At 38.5% G+C, this 24279-nt stretch overlaps 1 protein-coding gene across 2 annotated transcripts in view; it reads left to right on the forward strand.

Moving 5' to 3' along the window:
* Positions 1 to 13835, forward strand: part of cpne5b (copine Vb) — a 129756-nt gene extending 115921 nt beyond the window's left edge. For both annotated transcript variants that reach the window (XM_084928037.1, XM_084928036.1), the window contains 6 exons: positions 1665 to 1846; positions 2011 to 2138; positions 3348 to 3450; positions 10330 to 10387; positions 11053 to 11126; positions 11735 to 13835. In XM_084928037.1, coding sequence (XP_084784163.1) covers positions 1665 to 1846; positions 2011 to 2138; positions 3348 to 3450; positions 10330 to 10387; positions 11053 to 11126; positions 11735 to 11926 — 737 coding nt within the window. In that variant the 3' untranslated portion in view covers positions 11927 to 13835. The remainder of the gene's footprint in view (positions 1 to 1664; positions 1847 to 2010; positions 2139 to 3347; positions 3451 to 10329; positions 10388 to 11052; positions 11127 to 11734) is intronic.
* The last annotated feature ends 10444 nt before the right edge of the window (positions 13836 to 24279 follow it).

Here is a 24279-nt window from a genome sequence, read left to right on the forward strand (position 1 = left end):
AGACCTCAGTGCAGCGTTCGATACTGTCGACCATAATATCCTATTAGAGCGATTAGAACATGCTGTAGGTATTACAGGTACTGCACTGCAGTGGTTTGTATCATATCTATCTAATAGACTCCAATTTGTGCATGTAAATGGAGAGTCCTCTTCACACACTGAGGTTAATTATGGAGTTCCACAGGGTTCAGTGCTAGGACCAATTCTGTTTACATTATACATGCTTCCCTTAGGCAGCATCATTAGAAGACATAGCATACATTTTCACTGCTATGCAGATGACACCCAGCTCTATCTGTCCATGAAGCCAGATAACACACACCAATTAGTTAAACTGCAGGAATGTCTTAAAGACATAAAGACCTGGATGGCCGCTAACTTTCTGCTTTTTAATTCAGATAAAACTGAGGTTATTGTACTCGGCCCTGAAAATCTTAGAAATATGGTATCTAACCAGATTCATACTCTGGATGGCATTACCTTGGCCTCCAGTAACGCTGTGAGGAACCTTGGAGTCATTTTTGACCAGGACATGTCCTTCAACGCACATATTAAACAAATATGTAAGACTGCTTTCTTCCATTTGCGCAACATCTCTAAAATTAGAAATATCCTGTCTCAGAGTGACGCTGAAAAACTAGTTTATGCATTTATTACTTCCAGGCTGGACTACTGTAATTCATTATTATTAGGATGTCCAAAAAACTCACTGAAAAGCCTTCAGCTAATCCAAAATGCTGCAGCAAGAGTACTGACAGGGACTAGAAGGAGAGAGCATATTTCTCCTGTTTTGGCTTCCCTTCATTGGCTTCCTGTTAAATCCAGAATTGAATTCAAAATCCTGCTCCTCACATACAAGGTCTTAAATAATCAGGCCCCATCTTATCTTAATGACCTTGTAGTACCATATCACCCTATTAGAGCACTTCGCTCTCGCTCTGCAGGCCTACTTGTTGTTCCTAGGGTATTTAAAAGTAGAATGGGAGGCAGAGCCTTCAGTTTTCAGGCCCCTCTTCTGTGGAACCAGCTTCCAGTTTGGATTCGGGAGACAGAAACTATCTCTACTTTTAAGATTAGGCTTAAAACTTTCCTTTTTGCTAAAGCATATAGTTAGGGCTGGACCAGGTGACCCTGAATCCTCCCTTAGTTATGCTGCAATAGACGTAGGCTGCCGGGGGATTCCCATGATGCATTGAGTTTTTCCTTTCCAGTCACCTTTCTCACTCACTATGTATTAATAGACCTCTCTGCATTGAATCATATCTGTTATTAACCTCTGTCTCTCTTCCACAGCATGTCTTTTATCCTGTCTTCCTTCTCTCACCCCAACCGGTCGCAGCAGATGGCCGCCCCTCCCTGAGCCTGGTTCTGCCGGAGGTTTCTTCCTGTTAAAAGGGAGTTTTTCCTTCCCAGTGTCGCCAAAGTGCTTGCTCATAGGGGGTCATATGATTGTTGGGTTTTTCTCTGTATCTATGAAGCGCCTTGAGGCGACTTTTGTTGTGATTTGGCGCTATATAAATAAAATTGAATTGAATTGAATTGAATATTTTTAAATGTTAGAAAAAGTCCCACCCAAAAACAGCACCTTCGATCGATTGCACCTGAAATATGACTTTGTTGCTTGTGCATCAAGATGAGCTTATGATTGATTTATTTGTCAACAGGTAACCCCTCCCAGTCCACTTCACTGCACTACATGAATCCCTACCAGCTAAATGCTTACGCCATGGCCTTGAAGGCTGTTGGGGAGATCATTCAAGACTACGACAGTGACAAGATGTTCCCGGCTTTAGGCTTTGGTGCCAAACTGCCGCCCGATTGGCGGGTGTCACATGAGTTCCCACTGGTATATGTCCCCCACCTCATATTATGTTTGACTGAGTTTAGCTGATTTTAAATGTTTAGCTGAATAATTTCTCACTTTGACAGTAACTACAGTAAATATTGTTTAGGTTTATTTGACTTTAAGAATCTTGAACAGGATCTTGTTTCTATTTTTATCCTTTTCAGAATGGAAACATTGAAAATCCATACTGCAATGGTATTGAAGGCATCTTAGAGGCATACCATCAGAGTCTAAAGACAGTGCAGCTGTATGGGCCGACAAACTTTGCTCCTGTGGTGAACCATGTTGCCAGGTGAGAGATCCATGCAAGCTGGTGAACTAACAGTTGAAAATACGGTTGAAATAACAGATGCTATTTAATTACTTTTTGGGACTTTCCACATAAGTTAAAATGATTTTACATGCAAATTCAAAAAACCATCTTGGATTCTTTATTTAAATTCCCCCTTTCTTTTCTTCTTCATCTTCTTCTTCTTCTTTTTTAGCAGCAGTCATTTTTGTTTTATCCCTGTGGATTTTCCTCTTGTGGCAACTGTTTATGCTTGTCTTTCTGTTATTATGATTTATACATTATTTATATCCAAATGCTAAAAACACAGTGATATTAAAAAAACTCTGCAGCTCAGAAAGATTATCTCAGAAACTTATTTTTTAAAACAATTTATATGCAAAGAGACCGCCAGCCTGCGTTATAGTCTGCTCGGTGTCTCAGATAGAATCAGCTGTTGTGGGAATTTATTGGCATAAATAGAGAGATTATCTTTTCTTTATAACATTGGAGTTAAAAAAAACTCAACTTTAACATTTTTGACTTCTTGGCTTTAACTTATCTGACCTCTCTGCTTCACAACAAACAGCATGTGATGTGCTTCAGAATGAATTTTAATTGGCTCACAGCAATCAAAATGCAGTCACACATATAGCCAGTGAAATAAACGACCAACAATCTAAGTCATATATTTTGACCTGCCACTGTATTTACACAGCCGTCGTGTGACGGGATTCGGTCGGTGTCATTTTTTGCCCTCACTGGCACATTTGTTGAGCCTAATCCAAACAGCTCTCCATCTGATTATGACAACGCAATAATTAAAAATGTAATTCTGATAAAAAGGTATCTCCCTTTTTTAAGCTGTGGCTTTCGGCCAGTCGGTATTTAGCATTTGAATAAGTCAGCTGATTTATAAAGAGATTTATTTTAACAAAGAAATGAATCAAACGGTGAAAGAAGGCTTTGTTTTAAATCTGCTTGATCTAATTAATTGCTCTCTTCTCATGGGGTGTTTTATTGCGTGTTATCTGAAGTACAGCAATGACAAAGAACATTTTTTTATTGAATTTGCATGTAGTGAGAGTGCTCGATAAGGCGTGCACTGTCATCCGTTTGTTTTCCACATCGATGTTTTGATCAATTCATTAATAAGTCTTGAAGTCAGATTTGTTTCTGTATTAAAACGATAACACGGCATCGTGTAATGATGGCTTCTATCTGTGTATGCAGATACGCAGCGGCGGTGCAGGATGGCTCTCAGTACTTTGTGCTCCTCATCATCACAGACGGCGTCATTTCAGACATGGCCCAGACCAAAGAGGCCATTGTAAATGTAAGAATGGGAAAGTGGGAGAGCATTTCCTGTTCTACAAAAAAAAGGCTAGATACACCCAACTTGTTTTGGCGTTAATGAGGACACTTTTGAACTCAATGATGCTGTGTAGCGTAGGCTAAAGGCCATTATTTAAAGAATAATTTGTAATTTAAGAACATAAAAGTGTTTCCTGGAGATACAAAAATCTCAACAGTCTTATTTCTGTGCCCAACTACAAACAGAAGCTGATTAAACTTTGTTCCCTTTACTCTACTCTCTCCCATTCATATTTCAACATGCTCGATATTTCCTTTGCTTAGAGGGGACTATGTGCACTTGTTTCACTTCGGCAAAGAATGACAGCATTCACTGTTTTCTGCTGTCAGTAACGACGCTAGCACCAGTTCTTCTCTCCTCTGCTCCCTGTTTCACCATATCTGTATGCATATGTGTGGGCAGAGGGGAACATGGAGTAGAGCAGAGCAGACAGATGTAGTGGAGATTTAAAAAAATAGTTGAATTGCCAGCAGCTCATTGCTGTCGGTGCTGATAGAAGCGAGGCTAGTGCTGAGCTGAGAACTAGCAGCTCCTGCTGATAACATTACAGCTGCACCTTCTAACAAGCAAAGACAGAAGGGCTTTGACTGATTCAAGGTGCCAGAGACGAAATTCACCTATACGCACCACAAGAGGTTACTTTGTTTGTCTTCATACAATCTTGTAGCAGTAAGGAGCGCAATCAAACTCATTTTTCATCAATATGGAGCAACAAAACTGGTGTAGTGTAAAATGAAGTGCAGCAATAAATGTTGTTTTTAGTTGATTTTAGGGATGATTATGCGGTTAAATGTGCACTGATTGCATGACAAACTCAAGGTTACAGCAAGAGGGCCAGGCAGCCTGTTTCACTGTTTTTAAGCTACAATGAGCTAATCAACTGTTGGCGCTAACTTTTCATGAGGTATCAAGTAAAAGTCTACTGATTGAGAAAATTATATATAGTTCTGTTGCTCAGTACGTCCTCAAATGTCTTATTTAGTCTGACCTGCTGACTGACAATCAATGGACGTGTTAGCTGCAGCTATTCAGCTGCTCTTGGAAATAAAAATTGTTATGTCTCCGATCAGCTCTAGCATGCCCTAAAACTTCTCTGTGGTTTTCTCTTCAGTCCACAGAACAGCACTGTGGTTTAATAATGGCCGCTGCAGTACGCAGAGAAAAAGGACTGGAATCATGGCTTCAAGCAAGCTGCATGTTTAGAACTGTAATTACACGTTTAGAAACTTTCTCATCAATGATACATAGACCATTAAATTACCTTGAGGTATTCCCTTTCTACCAGTGGACTATTAATAAATACGAGATGTGAAAAGATGAAGGGCATCTGGCGTAAAAAATTTGCTAAATCAAATATGCGGAGCTCCCCGCTGTGGCGACCCCCTGTGAATAAGACAGCAGCTGAAAGTTTGGCTTATTTATACTGCCTCAGTAAATAAAGCAGCACAGCATTGTGTATTATACCTCAGAGCTTCCCCCCCAAACTTGTCCTCACACCTTTCTTTCCCCAGCCTAAAACAGTAGGTGGCTGCTGTTCTCCCCTTTTCCTTTTCCTCCGTCTCTTCCCCTTTTCTTCCACTCCTCCTCAGCCTGCCACAGGCACAGAACACCCAGCAGACTGGATTTAAAGGGAATTTGCGACTGTTAGTCAAAACATTAGAACAGCCACACCTTCCTTTTAAGATCTTGCCTGCTGCTCTATCACACTGCCTCCACCTCTTCTGATCTACTGATGCTTGCTGCTTCCACTGCTTGCCTTTTTACCCTCCACGGATCCCGGGCGAGGGAGGACACATGTGCTGAGGTTATATAAGCCTTTCTCATACATATTCACACTTGAAGAAAGACCTAAGAAACAGAGTGAGAGGAAGTGAGTGCCTGAGTTTATATTTGTACACATGTACGACAACTGGAGAGCGGTGTTTGCGGTATGTCTGGTTAACATGTGGACATGTGGCTTATCATGCAGGTTTATCAGTCACAACTGATTCTGCTGCATTAGAGAAATCCACCTGTCAATCACTCAGCAGCCCCCTCCTCTGCTCGGGTTGCTCTGCTGCCTCATTTTCTTTACCTCTGTGGAATCATGAGTCTCCCTCGCTCACACACACAAAGACCTGCTGTCTCGCTCCATCTTTTTCCCACTCAGAGATCTACACCTCTTTGTCTTCATCTGCACCCTCCATACTTCTGTCACCACATTCAGACTATAAAAAAATCCTCTGCTGCCTTTGATTTCCTTCCTTTCTCATCTTCTACTTGTTATCTGTCTGTGCTTTGTGCTCTGTCTCTTTATCGGTGTAGGGACCCAACAAAAGCACTTCACTTCACAACCATTTAACCTCCATTTTTTTTGCACTGTTTAGATGTTGATGCGAAATCAAGTTTATGGTGCAGAGAAATGAGCCCTGTTGAAAGAAAACTGAAGTTATGTGGATGCAGCTGCAGTTTTTTAAGTTAATTATCCTCCTGAAAAGGAAGGACATAATTTGAGTTTCAGAAGTAGCGGCTGCTGGATCTCTGTAGAAAGCACAGCTAGTAAGGGAAACACAGCCCATTGCTTTTCAATGATTGTTAAAAGATTCAAATTCTTGTGGTAACAGTTCATGTATATGACACGACCTTTTCAGCATGCGTCTGTCATGACCGGCATAATAAAGTCGAGCATATAATACACGACACCTGGGAACATATTTATCACTCAGTTTTTATTTTTGAACAAATGGGCATTTGTTTTCTGACAGACTCACAAAAAAGAGCTTTATGTATTCAAATAAATAATTCAAATAAATAATCATTAAGGAAAATGAGCATGATGTAAACTGAATGTATACCAATGAAGTCAATTTCATTAGATTTTTGCAGGTAAGTCAAATGGTTAAAAAACAGCATTTTGATGCATATAGTAGCTACTCTGACTTTATCAGCTGTATTCAGCTACATCCTTTATCTAATGTAGGTTTTTCATGCTTGCATCCTGGAAGTGAAAGCACAGAGTTTAAGGTTTTCATCAACTGTCTTCGTCAGTCTTTGTATGTTTATGTGATATCGCATATTACAATCCTAAAGACGATACTCAACTGAAAACATGAACCTACTCCTGCGTTTCTCTGTAATGTAAGGGAATATTTATTATAGTGATGTTCCTTATCGTCTCCTTAACAGATGGACCAATCTCAACAAAACATTGCACGAACATCGTCACACATACAGCAATTATTAACGTGTATATGTTTTTAAAAACATTTATTATAAATCCCAGTTCTTTTTATTTTTTCATCATCCCCATGCAAATGCAATGTTAAATTCTCTGTTCACGTCTATTTGTGTTTCACGGTCACCAAAATTTGCATCCAAGTATAATTTTCTTCATGTCACTGCTGAATATGAAGAATCTGAAAAAGCACCATAGGCCAGGATAGTAGTAGTAATAGGAAACAATATACAGCTAGTGGCTAGAGAGAGGGACAAAAATGAACTATATGGCTGACCTGAATGTTTTGTGGGAGGAGTAGCCTTAATGTACATGTGTTTGTCACACAGGCTCTGTCATGTTAGTGATCACTGTGATGCTGTTGCTTGGCTGAGAAAACTGTATTCAATATAAAAAACATTTCGTGGGTAAAATCTGATTACATTCAGCCACATTCTTAATGCAGTCAATACTAGTCTGTCAAGATGTGAATGATAGTGGGCTGCTTTGTTTAATAACTGGCTGAACACAGAATACACTCTGACCGTTCAAAGGTAAGGTCTGCACTCACTGATAATTGTGTTATTTTTAAAAGTCTTCGATCCTAAATTTTCCTCTGAGCTGACATCTGAGGCAGCCAATGTCAGACAGTCTAGTAACATAGCTGACCATGTGTGAATGAAATGGTTATTACTCTAAACATAAATCCATAAAGCCCCTTAAGCTCATATGTGTAATTGCAGTAACACAAACACTCATCAAAGCATGCACATGCCTGGCATTTGAATTTAAGAAGCACAAACAAAGTGAAGTTGCAAGTTTTGACTGACACTTTGTTTTGTTGTCTCATTAGACTGGATCTCTGCTGCAAAACAGGGTGACAGGAGGACTGCAAAAGTGGGGCATGGTGGATTGCCAGGTTATTTTTAGTGGCATTTGATGTTGAGATGTGTGTGTCTCTGGCTGAGCATACACTTACGGATATCTGCGAGTATGAGTGGGAGGACAGGCACTGACAGGAGTCGCGTTGAACACTGATAATCGCGTTGATGTGATGTGGCTGAGGTACTGAGGACACAAACTGCTCTCACCCCTGTGGGAAAAAAAAGAGGTTGCCTGATTTGCCACAGTGCATTTGTCTTGTGCCAGCAAGTTTAACCCTGGTGATGTGACTGCTTTGTAAAAAATATGTGAGTCTAGGAAACCTTATTAGATGTAACAGGAGATTTTGCATTGAGCTTTCATGGTGTCATTTATGCGGAAAGGCCACTTCTAGACATAAATGGATAAAGTACAATGCTTAGAATATTAATTTATGTCTGATATTTATTTCTACAAAGTAAAATTATACAACATTGCACTTTTCGTGGTTGCAAACTCCACAAAGATTGACTCCTAAGCTAGCTGGGAGAAAACATGCTGTCCAGATGAGCACTGAATAACCTTTCCCCTTTAGCAGATATCCTGATTGTGAAAATGGCATTCTAACATACAAATATCTAATATACAAATATTTGTTTGTATCACCAGAAGTTTACAAGTTGTTGCTTATATAATAAAGTATGGGGCAGCATGGTGGGGAAGTGGTTAGCACTGTTGTCTAACCAGTAAGAAGTTAGTCGGGGTTAGGTTAATTGGTTACGTTAATTAGGCAGCCGGCATGTCCAAGATGTTCCCCACCTCTCTTCCCATGGCAGCTGGGATAGGCTCACTCCCTCTGCCACCCTAAATGTTGGGTGGTTGGATTGATGGATGGTTAGGTATCTCAACATCTTCTTGACTGGAACTCAATTTGTGCAAACATTTATGATTCCAGGGGTTGATGTATCCTATAAAGACTTTGGACAGCTTTCCCTTAAGCATCACTTTCATGTGGAATGACTTGCTGTACAGATGATGTACTGCTCAAGTGATGTAGAACAAATTAAAATTAAGAATGCTTTCAAATCTAATGTGATGAATATTTAATGTCATACAAAGGGCATTAAATAAAAAACAAACAAACATAAATTCAATCCATATTTGCTATAACCACCGTTTGTCTTCAAAGAAGTTCTCTTTGTTACACTTGCACACTTTCATGGTACTGTGCAGATAGCTGTGTTTCCAGACTGACTCCATTGAGATTCGGGCTCTGGGAGGCTCATGCCGTTATTTGTGGAAACTTGTATGCGTGTTTCACCGTGTTGTCATGCTGTGGAATAAATTTGTGACCAATAGGATGGTTCCCTAGTGGTGCTGCATGATGGATGGAAGAAAATGTAACTTCTTAAGTGTCATGATAGAGCGATCAGTGGTTAAGTGGTAAGAACCGTCACTTCAAAGCAATGAGGTTCTGGGTTAAATTTTATGGGTGGATTTTCTATCTGGGCCTCCCTCCGGGTACTTTAGTGTCCTAATTAGTCTAAAGACATGCAATTTATTGATGATTGTAAATTGCCCACAGGGTTGTGGTCAATAAAGTGCATAGATAAAGTGATGCATGAGTCATTAAATGTGGCTAGACTATGAAAGTACTCTATAAATGCCAGTTTATTTCCAAGTGCCTTTTGGTTGCACGCTGCACGTGTTTATACCTCAGCTGGATGAAGTTTGTTTTTACTTTTCATTCTTTCTTTTCATTTCTTTTCATCTACCTAAGTGAAAAATACCAGCAAATCTAATGAATGCAGGACAGCCCCGCATGTTCCACTTGTAGCTTGTGCAATTATGTGCACATTAATTGTTGACTAGACATATACACCCACAGAAGCTCTCTCACACAGACTGGTAAATTACAGCACAGTGAGAAATAATTTAGGAAATGTAGCAGCACCATATCATTTGCTGTTCTGTTCATTTATTTTCCATCTAAAGTTTGTGCCGATCTCTTCCACAGTATCAAGACTAACTGCACTCGACATGAGTCCCCAGTGTGGCCTGGGAGTGGCTGGGTGGGTGAATGAGGATGGTTGCCCTAGTGACTGAGTTGGCACCTCCTCCCTCTCCCTCTTCTCCTGGTTCATAAATGCGACCATCCAGCTGTTTTCCCTTTAGTCTCAGCCAGCTTCGTAGTTTCACACTTCTGTTCGGCATTCATCCAGGCGGCAAATTCCGACATAAACGTCTACAAATATTTATGTGAAAATAAAAAATCTGCCACTTTTAGCTATTAAAACAGCATGAGATACCAGTGTGGCATTTCAGATGACACTACTAGTGTTTTCAGTGAGTTAATCTCCATTCCTCAGTCTGACAATCAGCATTTAATGGTCCGTTGCTGAGTGAAGCCTCTACATAACAGCTGGTGTCATTCAAATGACAGAAAATTGGATTCTGAAATATCAGAAATCTGGGACAAGTAATAATAAGCAAAAGTATAGATATTTTGCATTAGCATCTTGTTTCATTAGCTTTTCTGACTGACCTCTTGCTTCTTTCTCCCCCTTTTATTTTTTCTCTGAAAGTCTGTTCTTACCCAAAGGTCATTTAGCTAGTTAAAGGTTGATATAGACCTTTTCTGCTGCTGCAGTCTGCTGCATGTAAAAGAGCGTGTAACTAGTACAATGTCATTATGTCACTGTAATAGGCACAAGAGGTTAGTGGTAATGGTGACAAGCTATGTGAGCTAGAAAAAATTGAGTTGTTTCATTTCTATTTCTCTGCAGGGTGCCAAGCTTCCTATGTCAATCATCATAGTCGGAGTGGGTCAGGCTGAGTTTGACGGTACGTTAGGTTTAAATTTTTACCTTTAGAATGATTGTAATTGTAAAGACCTGGTTTATTAAGGAGGTAAAGTGTTTATGTGGGTGTCAAAATAAACGTGTGATGAAAATTATTATTATTAAATTACATTATGCATTATCTTCTGGAGTAATAAAAGAACTGATATAGCTATGAGACAGCCTCTATCAGCCAATCAAATCAGCCAACCAGTGTATCAGTCATTTTCCACGAATAATTGACAATTTAATTCAACTCGCAGTCTGTTATAATAAGAGCTGGTTCAAACCTCACTGGCACTAATTCTGAGAAATACCAGAGAGAAAATTACTGTACAAACTCATTTGTCTCAGTAGAGAAAGGAATGAGGAGGTGGATGCAGGCATAATTGTAGAAGAAATGGCTGGGGTTAATTGCTGGGTTTGCAGTATTTAGTGCGGATGATTCTAAATTGCACAGTCTATATTAAAGGACTTATTAGTTGATTAGACATGCAAAAAAGAACAATTATAGCTTTTACTAGTGCAAAAAGATCATATTTAAATTTGGATTTTTATCATCTGTGATAAATAAACCTTTTAGTGTAAGAACCTTTTGTCATAAAGGCAGCTGCCTCTAACCAGTTTTCACACTATGTGTGTGTGTTTGTGTGAACTTGTGTCTTCCAGCTATGGTGGAGCTGGATGGTGATGACATCAGGATCTCATCCCGGGGGAAACTGGCAGAGCGAGACATAGTTCAGGTGACTGGCCTTTACAGCATGAAACAAACTTTGGCTGTATTCATTGCACGCACTGAGTCTGAGAATCACGTTGGGGTCAAAGGTCATGGAATTTACACAGAATATCTTTTGTCAGTGAAGAGAGAGACAGAAAACAACGGTGAATTATATCCCCCCCACGAATCATTACAAGCAATAACAAAGGGTAAAAAAAAGTCTTTAAGAGTAATTTATCAGACTGTAGAGGGAAAAGATGTCTTTTTGCTCGAGCACATTCATTCTCCTAAGGGAAACCATATTAGAGGATTAGTGACGGATGAGCATCCTAAAGCTTTCAGGATCCTGCAAATGTTGACTAACATAGGGGCTTAAACATGAGCCTCAGAGATTTCTCCATTCGGTGTCCCACCCTGCTCTCCAAACCTGCTTGTGTACAGTGTCAAAAAGTATTAGGAGCTTTCCATGGATCACAACAGTTGTCCAATAAGCCCGGATGATATTATATCAGCTAGGCAAAACCATGTGCTCTTTAATACAGTTTCCCACATCACACCACTCTGTATCGACAAACTTTAAATATTAAATCACTGTCATTTCAAATCATTTTTACGTCTGTTGTTTTTCCTCAGTTTGTTCCTTTCAGAGATTATATGGACCGGACAGGTAACCACGTGCTAAGCATGGCACGACTTGCTAAAGATGTGCTAGCAGAGATCCCTGACCAGTTCATCTCTTACATGAAGAGCCGGGGAATCAAACCCAACCCGGCGCCACCTCCTTACACACCGCCGGGACACACACATCACCACACTCAGATCTGATGCCCTTCTCTTTGGCTTTTCACTGAGGACTGACAATAATCAGCAGCTTCTCAGAGTCCAGTGGAAACTCTGCCTCCTGTTTTTTTTTTTTTTGTGCAAATAGGAGAAGGGGCACCACGAAACGGGTGTTGAATTTTGTGCCGTGCACTCCAACGACTATTGGAGTAGTACTTTCTGTTTTCCTGTGATATATTCCTCTGTTTGGTTTCTCTTGAAGAGAAACTACAAACCTTTCAGGACTTGTGGGTAAAAGCCTTTTAGGCAGTGACTGTTTCATGTCCAATATGACAGCAGGTTGGTTAAAAACGATCATGTTGTGGTTAAAACTTGTGCCTGTTTGTGGTTGTTTCTCTAAGTGTATCAGGACATGTGAACTTTAACCTGAACCTTGCTCGTCAGTCACTGGTGTGGCCTAATACAGTGAAATTTTTTAGGCACCTTTTTCCCTTCTGGAATAAGTTTTTATATTTGGGAGTATTTCTGTATCTGCTGATGCAACCGTTATGAAGAAAGAAAAGCCGTAAGAGTGTCGTTTACAATTTATTACCCTGAAGATTAATCAGGCTTGTCATACCATGACACTTCACCACCTGTCCTTCAGAGATTTAGCGAGTAAATGTTTATAAGAGCATGTCATATAAGAGTTTAAGGCACATAATCCAGTATTTATTCTCAAATGTTATTCAGAGTGGCATGGACCTTTGATAGATTGTTTTAACACCATAAAAATCTACCCATTTTGAAGTGGTCAACAGTTACTTTAAGTGAGTTGGATTGAAAAGCACAACCTGACTACACACAAGTGTAAGAATTATGAAGATAAAAGGTTAACCCCACTTAATCATTCTGCTGCTATTCATTGTGTTTGAAGAAACTAAACTGAGATACTTTTGCACCACAATCAAAGGTGCATGTAACTTTCTACACGCAAGTTTTAATACAGAGGCTTTTTCACCACAGGATGTGTTGCACATGAAGAGCATTAACTACAGCCCCATTTCCAAAAAACTTGGGAAGCTGCATAAACTGCTAATAAAAACAGATTGTTGTGATTTCTAAATCATTTACAGTAATCCCTAGATTTACGTGAAAGTGCTACAAACAGATAACATGTCTGTTGAAAGAGACAAATCATTTTTTTGGGGAAAAATATTTCTTCTTTTTGAATTTCATGCCAGCAACAGTCTTCAAAAACTTTGTGTCAGCGCCAAGAAAAAAATGGGTAAGTTGTGTTGAGGCTGAGTCTTTCAGTGCGACTGCTGTTCTTCATTCTGTGTCGGCAAAGATTTTCACAATTGAAGAAGGTCTCTCCCGGTTAATAAAAAAATATTGGGATTTCATTATCTTCCATATGTAATATTGTAATGTCTGGAGAAATCTCTGTAACAGAAGAACAAGGCTGACACCCAATGTTGTATGACAACCATGAAATTCAACTGCCTCAAGTGCCCTTTATTTAAAAACAGACGCAATTCTGCAGAAAGAATTACAGACTGAGATCAGCAAAACTGTAAAACCCAGGAAAGATGATGTAATGCTTTGGATTAGATGTATGGTAATCCCTTTGTTTTAGTATTTCCTGAGCAATCTTTAAACATTGCATCTTTCTCCTGCCTTAACCAGGCAGCTCCACAAGGCCAACAAGCAGATGCTGCATGAGCTCATAGCTAATTTGCATGTGGTTACAGAATGTAAGTACCAAGGCCATTTCTCAGCTGTTACTGCTTATCCCATATTTAAAACCTAACAAAATGTGCTTTTAATAAAAAAAAGATGACTCTGGATATTTCAATTGCAATTTTGTACATGTTTGTCCATATAGCAGAATAGTCACACCCCTAAACATGCCTCTTTTTCTTTTTTCTTTTATATATTGCTGGCATTGAATCCAAAATACCCCCCCCCCTCCCCCCCCCCCCCCAAAAAAAAAAAAAATCAAAAAACAAAACAAACAAACAATCACATTATTTGATATATTGTCATTTTTTAATGGCATTAATCGCTGCATTCTGTTTTGATTTACATTTTGCACAATACCAAGTGGTTTTGGAAAAGGATGGTGATTTACTGTAATAGCTTTTAACCATTGAATCCTATAGACTTTTCTTTTTACTTATTTTGAAGTGCACCATAAATATAAAATATATAAGATCGTACATTTAAAAAAAAAGTAAGTTGGAGACAAAAAAAGATGATCACACATTTTAACAATATATATATGTATAAATACTATCCAGTGTTAGGTTTCCAACCTGACCTGATCTGAGTTTTGATATCTCCCGCATATTAACTGTCGAGCAATTGCTTTGATTTGCCTTATTTTTAAATAAAACAAATAATGTTATCAGCACACATATTGATAGCAAAGGGCATTGTTTTAAATATAATCACATATTTCTGATATTTTACACTGACAACCATTAGGACAACCGAGTGGCCAGTAGTTACATAAATATGTTCCCTAACTCATTTTCCGTCCCAGTAGCCGCTTATTTTAGCCTTGATACTATTCTTAACACGCCACCTCAGCAGCCCAGACACTTTCACTGACAGTGAAAACCTGTAAGCCCCTGGTGATCACGCATCAGCAGCCACAAAAGCTCCATCCTCATAAACTCCTCCCGAGAGATTTTCATGTAATATAGAGCCGTCCTCCCTGCGCTGTATAATAAGTATCTTCTGGCAGATAGTTCAAAAGCAGTTTCCAAAGCTTCACAATGTATTACATTTAGTGGGCAAGAAATCCTTTAATGTGTGCAAAACACTTTCAAGTTTTTGTTTTAATTTGGCTTTCTGTACAATCTTAAAACCTGTCGCATATCCAGTTTTACAGAGTTTATAAGATTCCTCTTTCCACAACAATGCAACAATGATCCATAAAGTCTTTTGATTGTAGCTGTAAAATAATGAAGTAAAAGGATTTTTGTAATGGAAGAAATTGAAATGATATGATCCACGAAACTGAATGAAAATCTTTTGATCATTATACATGCACAATACATATAATACGGGATTACAGTCGTAAGAAGACACAAAGTATGTATTCTTTAGTCAATTACAGTATTTCAATGTTATGCTTTGTTTAGTATTCATTAGCAACACCACCTGCCTCTCTACTTTAAGCTTTGTTTACTTAAGGAACAGGAAGCATCGCTACATTTATACAAATCACTGAGGAGGGCTATAATTGAAAGCAGCCTATACATGCTGCATAAAAATGGATTTGAAAGGGAGGCGTCTGCGTCCACTTTTAGTTCATTCCATCTTTCATAACGTCATTGTTGCATAATTTGAAACGGGATCCAATTTTGGTCAAAATTGGAATATGTTATGCTGCGGTCACACTCAGGAAAACAGTGATTGGAGACTAAAGCACAACCAAATCTTGCAGTCTTGTTGCCTTTGAAACGGCTGCTTTGAAGACGGGGATTGGGTCTGCTACCAGGCGACTTAAAAGCCACTTTGGTGATAAAATGACTATAAGATAGAGTCAGTCTGCTATCAGTTTGTGACTGAATGGGGTCAAGCTGGGAAGTACATCTATTTATGGTCATACGGCAAAAATTGGAAATATGCTGCCATCTGCATTCACAGAAATTCACATTGAATAGAAATTTGAATTTGTTAGTTAACTTCAGAGTCTAGCCAGAACTTTATAGATTTAAAACAGAGATCTAGACCTTTCTCCGTGAATGGTGACATAGTTGCTGCAACACAGTGATTTAACTGCAGAGTGACACAGGCGCTTTGAACCAGTACAACCAGAATACAACCAGCTGAGTCAAGGACCTTACTGCAAACAGACAGGTCACTGACGAGTTGCATCAATATTTTGCAGACAGGTTGCCTCCCACCAGGCAACCTGTGCAATCATCTTGCAGTTGAAAGAGGTCTACAGGAGCCTTAAACCTTAAATTCCTAGTCACAAGGAGGTTGCTTTCCTGTTTTTACTCTGTGACTGAGACAATAATAACTTAACGACAGATTTCTAGATGACTTGCTTGTGTTTATTTGATTTCTCTCAGTAGTAATAAACGGGCTCTGAATGCTAGCTGTATCATCTTTTTCTATGTTTGTCTCTCTGACTGTAGTCATTATTCATCTCTTAGTATAATTATTTTGCATTCACATTGCTCGGTTTCCTAGTTTAACCTTCATGTGCCCTTCCTTGGTGTAGAGTAAAAAAAGAATAAAGGAAAAACAAGCCTAAAATCAGCAGCCTACAGCAGACAGTAAAACAATGCGTTTTCCTTTTTTAAATGGATAAAGCCAGACAGAAGCATAATTCATCTGAGCTAAAAAGGTGTCCCTTCAGGTGTCTAATGTAGCAAACAAAGAAGGCCTTAAATAATGTGAAAGGCAGTCTCTCTGTCTCATTTAGTTCTGTACAGAGAAGCAGCTCAGGTGGAGAAGTAAGTGGAGGAGAGAAATTTGATAAATGGGGGTCAAAATGGAAACAGCAATCTGGTTGTTCGTGCGACGTAAAAGAAGAAAGCGTCTGTTTTGTCTGAATTTTGAAGTGTATTATAACAGCTTGTTCACATATAAATCCATCTAACACTTTATGTTTGAGAGGAGTTCCTACTATATATGGTTAATATATTTTTGGCAATATTATTGTATTGAAGATATCTATTGATTTATTTTTGAAGTTTTTATGACAAGCCATTACTCCCCTCTTCTATGTCATTATGGTGACTTCATCTTTTGCCCATAGCCTGATTTATTAGTAGGATTATCCACTGCATGTTTGCTTGAGGTACTGTAAGAGTGTTTCACTCATGTTGCCATGATCTGTATAAAAATTGGACCCAGCCCAACCAGATTACATACATTACTGTGCCAAACATGGCAGTTACAGTGGACTGTTTGCTATTCCTTCTTTATCATGCCTGGTTCTTCAAACATTTCCTGTCTCACCAGTGGTTGAAAAAAACTGTAGCTAATTTGCATGTTACAGTTAACACTTTATTTTTATTTTTTTTGTCTAATTTAACAAGCTATATTTGTTGTTTATATCTCTTGTATTTTCCGATTAGCATGATTCCCTATTTTTATGTTAAAAGGGTTTTTATCGTACATGATTATTGTCATATGGTGGGTTGTGAAATGCTTTGTATTGGATTGCCTTAAATGAAAATTAATTAAAAAAATTGCTACTTTTACAAATTTTCTTTAAGTGTCATTCTTTGATTTTTTATTTATTTTTTTTTCATAAAGAAAGAAATATCCTGAAACAATGTAGCGGGTTTGCTCTCAGGTTTCATAATACAGTTTATGATCAGTGTATTTATATGACCACATGAAGGATGGGTCACACAGTTAACGGTTTCTGGAGTCACTTGGACTAAAGGTACAAAAAGTCTTTTTTGAAGTTATTTAACAACAAAAAAAGAATGTCGTACTCAAACATATACATTGGTTAGTGCGTAATTACATCTTCCAACAAAGTTTAGTGTTCTTGTGAGCTTACAATTAATCCAGGGGCACGTTTGCGGAAGCCGCCGTATTGCCACACCATCTTGAGTACATTTGTTGAGATGGACATCACCATTCTGCCTAATTACATTTTACATATATGGCTAGAAAGCAGCATAATACATAGTATGTGAGCAGGGAAAGTTTAGGTGTTCAGGTGCAGTGGAGGCAAATTTTCGGTACACTCATTACAGATGAATGGTAGCCAGTTTTAGATCACTGTTCTTGGTGACTCGCCGCTTTGAGGTGAGTCAGAGGTAAAAATGTAGAGTACAGCAAAATATGTTCAATGTTGTTTTTCTGTTTTGTTTGGGTTTTTTTCATAGGCAGGATTAATATTTTGTATGTCATGTGGCTGACTAAAACATGGTTGTCCTACAGCAGCCACTGTAGCTAGGATTATGCCCTTGAATAGGGAGTGCTAAAATCTACTATCTACTGACATCTACCAATTTTAGACACTGTCATCCTACAGTGTGATTTTATTTATGTTTATTTGAGACCCTAAATAGCAATTTATGATCTAAATTACCATGGATTTTAGATATTATGTTTAACTTCATATAGCAAGATGTGAGACTATTTCTCTATTTATTTCTACTGACAATCAAAACATTTGAGAAATACTGTGACTACAGGTCATTATGGTCTGTGCAGTGTTTCTATATGCAGAAATACATTAGATGCATAAACAGAGCTGCTCTCAACCATTATCACTAAATAGTATTAGATTTTTTTTTATTTTTAGAAATAAATAAATAAAATAAATATTATAATCAGCCCTTACCAATTCAGTGTACATTTGCTTCTGGGTAGATTTCTGATTTCAAAGATGCTTGCAGTATGCCTGAAGCATCAGTGTCCTAGTTTTCCAAGTTATTTCTTTAACTCCAAATAACTGCTGTCCTTTACATTAAAGTTTATCTGTTTTAGATTAAGCAAGCAAGAGGACAACTTTTACTTCTCTTCTTTTGATGCTATTTAAAATATATGCAAACAGATGTCAAGTTAAAGGAAACCTTAATAAATCGGCAAAGAGACACTCGAGTCCATACAGGATCATTTTTCTCTCCTGCATGCAGTTAAAGTGTCTGCAAAGAACCATTGAATCTGTTCCGGGAAATTTTAATGGCTTAACTAAGACACTTAAGCCATTTGCAGGCATGCACTGCAGCCCTGAAATTTTCTACACGGCGAGCCATATGTCAGAACGCAAATGCCCAATGCAGACCAATCTGACATTAAATGGTCTTTAATCTGACAGCTCTTTGAATGTCACTTTACTTTGAAGGTTCTGACATGTACTAATTACAAAACACTTCTGGATTTCCAGGTTTTCTTTAATAATTGTAGTTTATCTTTAATTTATTTATTTATTTATTTTTTATCTTGCATCATATTCTGTGTTAAAAGTCTTGTCTCAGCTGCCTGTGGTGGAGGAGGAGACAGGGGTGACACATGTCATATAATTTAATCAAGCTGAATGTAAAATAACACATCCACTTTAGCTGACAGTAGTAGCCTGTCTCAGAAGAAGACTGCTGTTCTCAACATGCAAGGTTGTGCATCTTCTACCAAAAAATATCTTAACTACTCTAATACTCCCGAGGATTCTGGAGTATTTTCAGTTTCTGGGTCAATAGGAAGCAAATAAGATTGGTGGTGAAATAATTTTCAGACTTTAGAAAATAAACTTTTGCACAAGTGACTGATACATATTGTTTTAGTCTGAGACTGCAAGATCATTCAAACAGACAGACACTAATGAGCATAAAAGTTTAACAAATAATGGTTCACTTATAAGAACATTTGATATTTTTTGTGCACTTTGATGCAGCCTTTCAAAAACAATAAAGCTTGTATGTCAAACAACAACCTGTTTAATAAAAAGACTCAAAAGAATAAAACTGTGCAACCGCAATCCATTACCAAACCACATAAAACAATGTGAGTGATTTTCAAGTTAGTATTTTGTGTACTGTTATGATTTGTGACTAAAATAAGATCGGGACAGATGGAAGTGTTTTGGGAAATTGCTTATTTGCCTTCTTAGATAATTAGATGAAAAGGACAGCAGACACTTTTTGTAAAAACAGTGAGTCGTGTAATTTAAAACTAATACTTATTTTACACACACATAGAGTACAGATGGTACAATCTAATTTTATGCACCTGAATACTTCTTGGTAATGTGCACTCATATCCCTGCGTCTCCCCGGTGGTTGCCTGGCTACTACGCATGATAATGACTATATAGCAGCCATTCAGTTAACCAACTAACAAAGGCAATAAGACCAATATAAGAAATAATAGTTTCTTTCTTTTTTCCCCGCATGTATACACAGTTTGAAAATAAAACACAAGAAGTTAGACAAGGAAATAAATAAAAAATGTTACGCCTTACTACTATTTTATACTGTTCAGCTCTCCCTCCACTGTCCAGTGTCTGCTAATTAAAGTAGGCTAAATCAGTTCCAACACCTTACTTTCTCTTTAGGCTGGAAGTGGGAAATAAAGTCTCTGTTATTTTTCTCTCTTACTCCTTGCTCTTTTTCTCCCGTGTGCAGTGCTGCACATAACCAGTTCAGTCTGCACAAGTAGCAATTAAAAGTAAAGCAGGAGGATAGTGCTATTTGAATTCAGTACATATTTAACATTGTACAGAATCACCAGCCTATGGGTCCCGAGTCTGCTTACCTACCATGCTAGGCAATAAAACTGAGTATACCTTGTCACTTTCCCAAAGCAAGTGCATTACTGGACCCAGCTGCATGTCTTTGAGATGCACAAAGGTGGAGGTGGCAGAGTGAAACACAACCAAGCAGATGTCTTCCAATGAAATACCCAAACAACTCCTCTAGTAGAGATACAAATGGAACAGTGAGTTAAGAGCCACAAAATTAATTCAAAGAAAATTAAAATGTGAAATAAAAAATGAAATGTTGCTTTTTTCGAGGCTGGGCATATCTGTGGTTGAAAAAGTAACCATTTACAGCAGTAACTGACAGTCTAACACACCAGATTATTACCAAAGTAAATGCTAAAGTAAAGTCAGATTTCTCTCAAATGTTTTGTGATTCATCAAATTTAATACCTCACATATTCACACTTATTTTTGTGTTCTCAGACTCCGTGCTTTGTGCTTTTGCTGTGTTTTCTAGTGTATGTCAGCCATCAAACAACACTTGTACTTTGGCACAGGACAGCTGTTTGGTCCTTAACCTTTTTCTGGCAGATCTGTGGTTGTTCTCAGGTGCTGCTGTGGTGTCTGTGGTCTCACACAAATGAGATGATGATGTCAGAGGCAGCTGGGATGTTAACAATTACCTGAGTACTGCCAAAAAAAGTACATGACTTGGCAGTCACTGGAGTCTTCAGATGAGTTTCTAATATCACAGATGTTCAGCTGAATTGAGCTCAATTAAGTTCTGAGAGTTTCTCCTGAGCCTTGATCAGAGACATTATCTCACAGCACAATCCCACAAACCTCCAAATAAGTAAATAGATTTTTCCCCATGTAAGCTAAATATTCACTACTTCAAAGACAGCTGAGCACACACGATGGTCCTTATTAGATTCCCGCTTTCTTGCAAAACACTTAGCTGTCTTGTAGATTGCCTGTTCAACAATATTTGTTTTTTGTCCAGGTTTGCATGACATCAATAAATGCAACTTCATATGAACAATACCACATGACGTATTGTATCATGTCATTATTTATTAAGAAAAACTAAGTCAAAATGCACAATCAGCATTTGAAAATAGGAATTAAAAGGGTAAGTAATAGCCAGGAGCTGCTAATCAGATGCACTCCATCAACAAGCGTGACCACAGTAAAAAATAATATTTCTCAAGTCGAAAACATTCAGCACAGTTGCCAATCTTCCCAAGAGTGGACATCCAAGAAAATTCACCCCAAGGTCAGCCCATTCAGCGCTCAGAGAAGCTGAGAAAAAATCCAAGAATGACATCTCAGGCTCTACAGGCCTCAGTCAGCATGTTAAATGTTAAAGATGTTGACAGTACAATCAGAAAAAAACACAGAAAAAGCACGACTTGTTTGGAAAGTCTGCAAGTCCAAAGCCTCTTCTCTCCAAAAAGCACATGGCAACACAGCTTAGGCTTGCAAAGTTGTATCTGAACTAACCACAAGACTTCTGGAACAATCTTATTTGGATTGACAAGACAAAAGGGGAGATATTTGGCAATAATGCACAGCACCACATTTTGTGAAAATCAAACAAAGCACATCAGCAAAACACATCTCATACCAAGCATCAGCACAGTCGTGGACGGGTGATGATTTGGGCTTGTTTCACTGCCACAGGACATGGACAGCTTGTGGTGTCAGATAAGTATTCTAATATATCTGGTAGCTAAAGCTTGGCCAAAATTGGATCATGCAACAGGAATAATGATCCCAAACATATCAGCAAATCTGCAACTGAATGACTGAAAAAGTAAAGAATTAAGCTCGGCAAATGAAACAGCATCCTGGCTGAGATGCTGTTGCAGGACCTTGAGGGAGCTGTCCATAAATGAATGCCTGGAAAACTCAATTATCTGAATCAACATTGTAAAGAAGAGGAGGCCTAAATTCACTCAATGATGCGAGAGATTGAGACTGAAAGTCTGATGAAAAATTATTATTTGGAGTTATTGCTGCTAAAGGTGCTTCTATGAGGTGCTGAATCACGGGGTGCACTTCGTTTTTCACACACTGCTTCTGTATTTTGGCTCAGTTTTTGTTAAATAAATAATGACGCAGTGCAATATGTCACATGTTGTCATTCATCTGAGGTTCTTATAATGTAATTTTAACCCCTGCTAACAACCAGATAATTGTTTTTAATGTTCTGATATGTAAAACCTTAGAATTTAAAGAGGGCACACTTATTCATATGTAGGGGTCACTTTTCTCCTGTATGCTACTCATTGCTTTTTAATAACATTGCTTTTGCTGTCTAAACCAGGCAGATTGGTTTTGTTGGACTAAACATTTCAGCTGCTGCATTTTCATTACAGCGAACAGATTGTACTGTTTACTAGAATGACTAAAATGGGGAAATAGCATGGTTTTACAGTCACAGATATATCTTTACAGCATGATATCTTTCTATATATTTTTTTCTGAATATGTTTGAAGTGGCAAAGTAGATGAGAAGGAGAAATATAATAATTATATGTAATAGATGTCAAGACTAGGAACAACACACTTGTACTGGCAGATCACATTGCTTTTAAAGCTGAATTTGAATTTCTAGAAAAAAAAACTGAATGTATTTATGGTGCACAGCTGGCACCTGCATTTTCACTTACAACACATGAAATGAAACTTATGAAGTTTGGTGATGCATTATATTTAGTCTGTAATGACAATAAAAATAAACTGAAACTATGAGCAGAGCAAAAGTGTGACTAGCTGGTTACAATGCTACATAAAGTGGCACCGTGACAGAGTTTGGAAGAAAAGTTTTTGCTACAAGTAACTTCATCTGCGCCCCAGCCTGTCAACAGGCAGCTTTAAAATTAGCAGGGATTCAAATCTCTGGAAACTTTGGGATCTTTTATTCCTGCTGTGATGACTCCTGCATCTTCTGCCACAGCTTCTGTCTTGGGATTGTATTTATGACCCACCAGATGTCTACAGTAAATTTAACCCACGAGTGGTTTAAAAAAAATGGACAGATGATTGTTCAAATACAGGCAATTGTCACTCCCAGTCATTTGACAGATTGCCTGTCTGTCAGTCACTCACTGGTATAATCCCTTTACAGTATAGCCTCTGGGTAGTAACTTAAGGAAATTAAAGATGCAACTGGTTGAGGTCACACATCCCTGCTGGGGAACTGTCTTCACTTTGTATGTCATAGACTGAGAAGCACAAGACTTTAATGCAGTCGCTCCCTTCATAATAACCGAAAGTAGCTGAAAGGTAATCTACAGTAGAGTAAATATTATTTGATCCCCTGTCAAATTTCTAAATTTGCTTACAAACAAATAAATAGTCTCTAATTTGAAAGACACTGAATATCAACCAAAAATCCAGGAAAAAAATGCATTACATAAAAGTTATACATTGACTATAAATTGAGGTTTGGAGACAGGCCAGGCCACTCCATGACGTTAACGTGCTTCTTCTTTAGCCACTCCTTTCCTGCCTTGGAGGTATGTTTTGAGTCACTGTCATGGTGCAAGACCAATCCACGGCTCATCTTCAGTATTCTAGCTGAGAGAAAGAGGTTCTCGTCCCAGTGGCCCCTCAGGATGGTTAAATCGTCCTGTACCTTTTGCAGAAAAAGAGCTATAAAGCATAATGTCTGATGATGTTCTTTGGGTCACGTTCAGCATTTCTCTTCCTCCCAAGTTGGTGCGTCGAGTTTATGCTAAAAGCTTAATTTTGGTTTCATCTGACCGCAGCACTTTTCCCCAAGTCTTCCTTGAATCATTTAGATTTTCAATATCAAACTTAAGACGGGCCTGTGCAAGTGTCGTCTTGAGCAGTAGGACATTGCGAGGGGTGCAAGATTTCAATCCATTACGAGTTAGTGTGTTACCAGTGGTGTTCTTGGTGACTGTGGTCCCAACTGCCTTCAGATCACTAGTAATCTCCTCCCGGGTACTTTGGGTTGATCCACCACCTCCCTCATCGCCATCCTCACCTCATGAGACAACATCTTTCATCAAATTCAAGACTGAGGCAATTAGTGGTCATTTTATACTTGTTCAGTTTCTGAATAATCACATCAGCAGTTGTCATCACCAAACTTCTTACTGGTGGTTTTTTTTAGCCCATTCAGCATTGTGCAGCTCTACAGTCTTGTCCCTGACATCCTATGACAGCTCTTTGGTCTTGCCCATGATGGTGGAGAGGT

Source organism: Perissodus microlepis, chromosome 5 (assembly GCF_051167445.1).
Source record: "Perissodus microlepis isolate ML-2025 ecotype Zambia chromosome 5, ASM5116744v1, whole genome shotgun sequence".
Lineage (NCBI taxonomy): Eukaryota > Metazoa > Chordata > Actinopteri > Cichliformes > Cichlidae > Perissodus > Perissodus microlepis.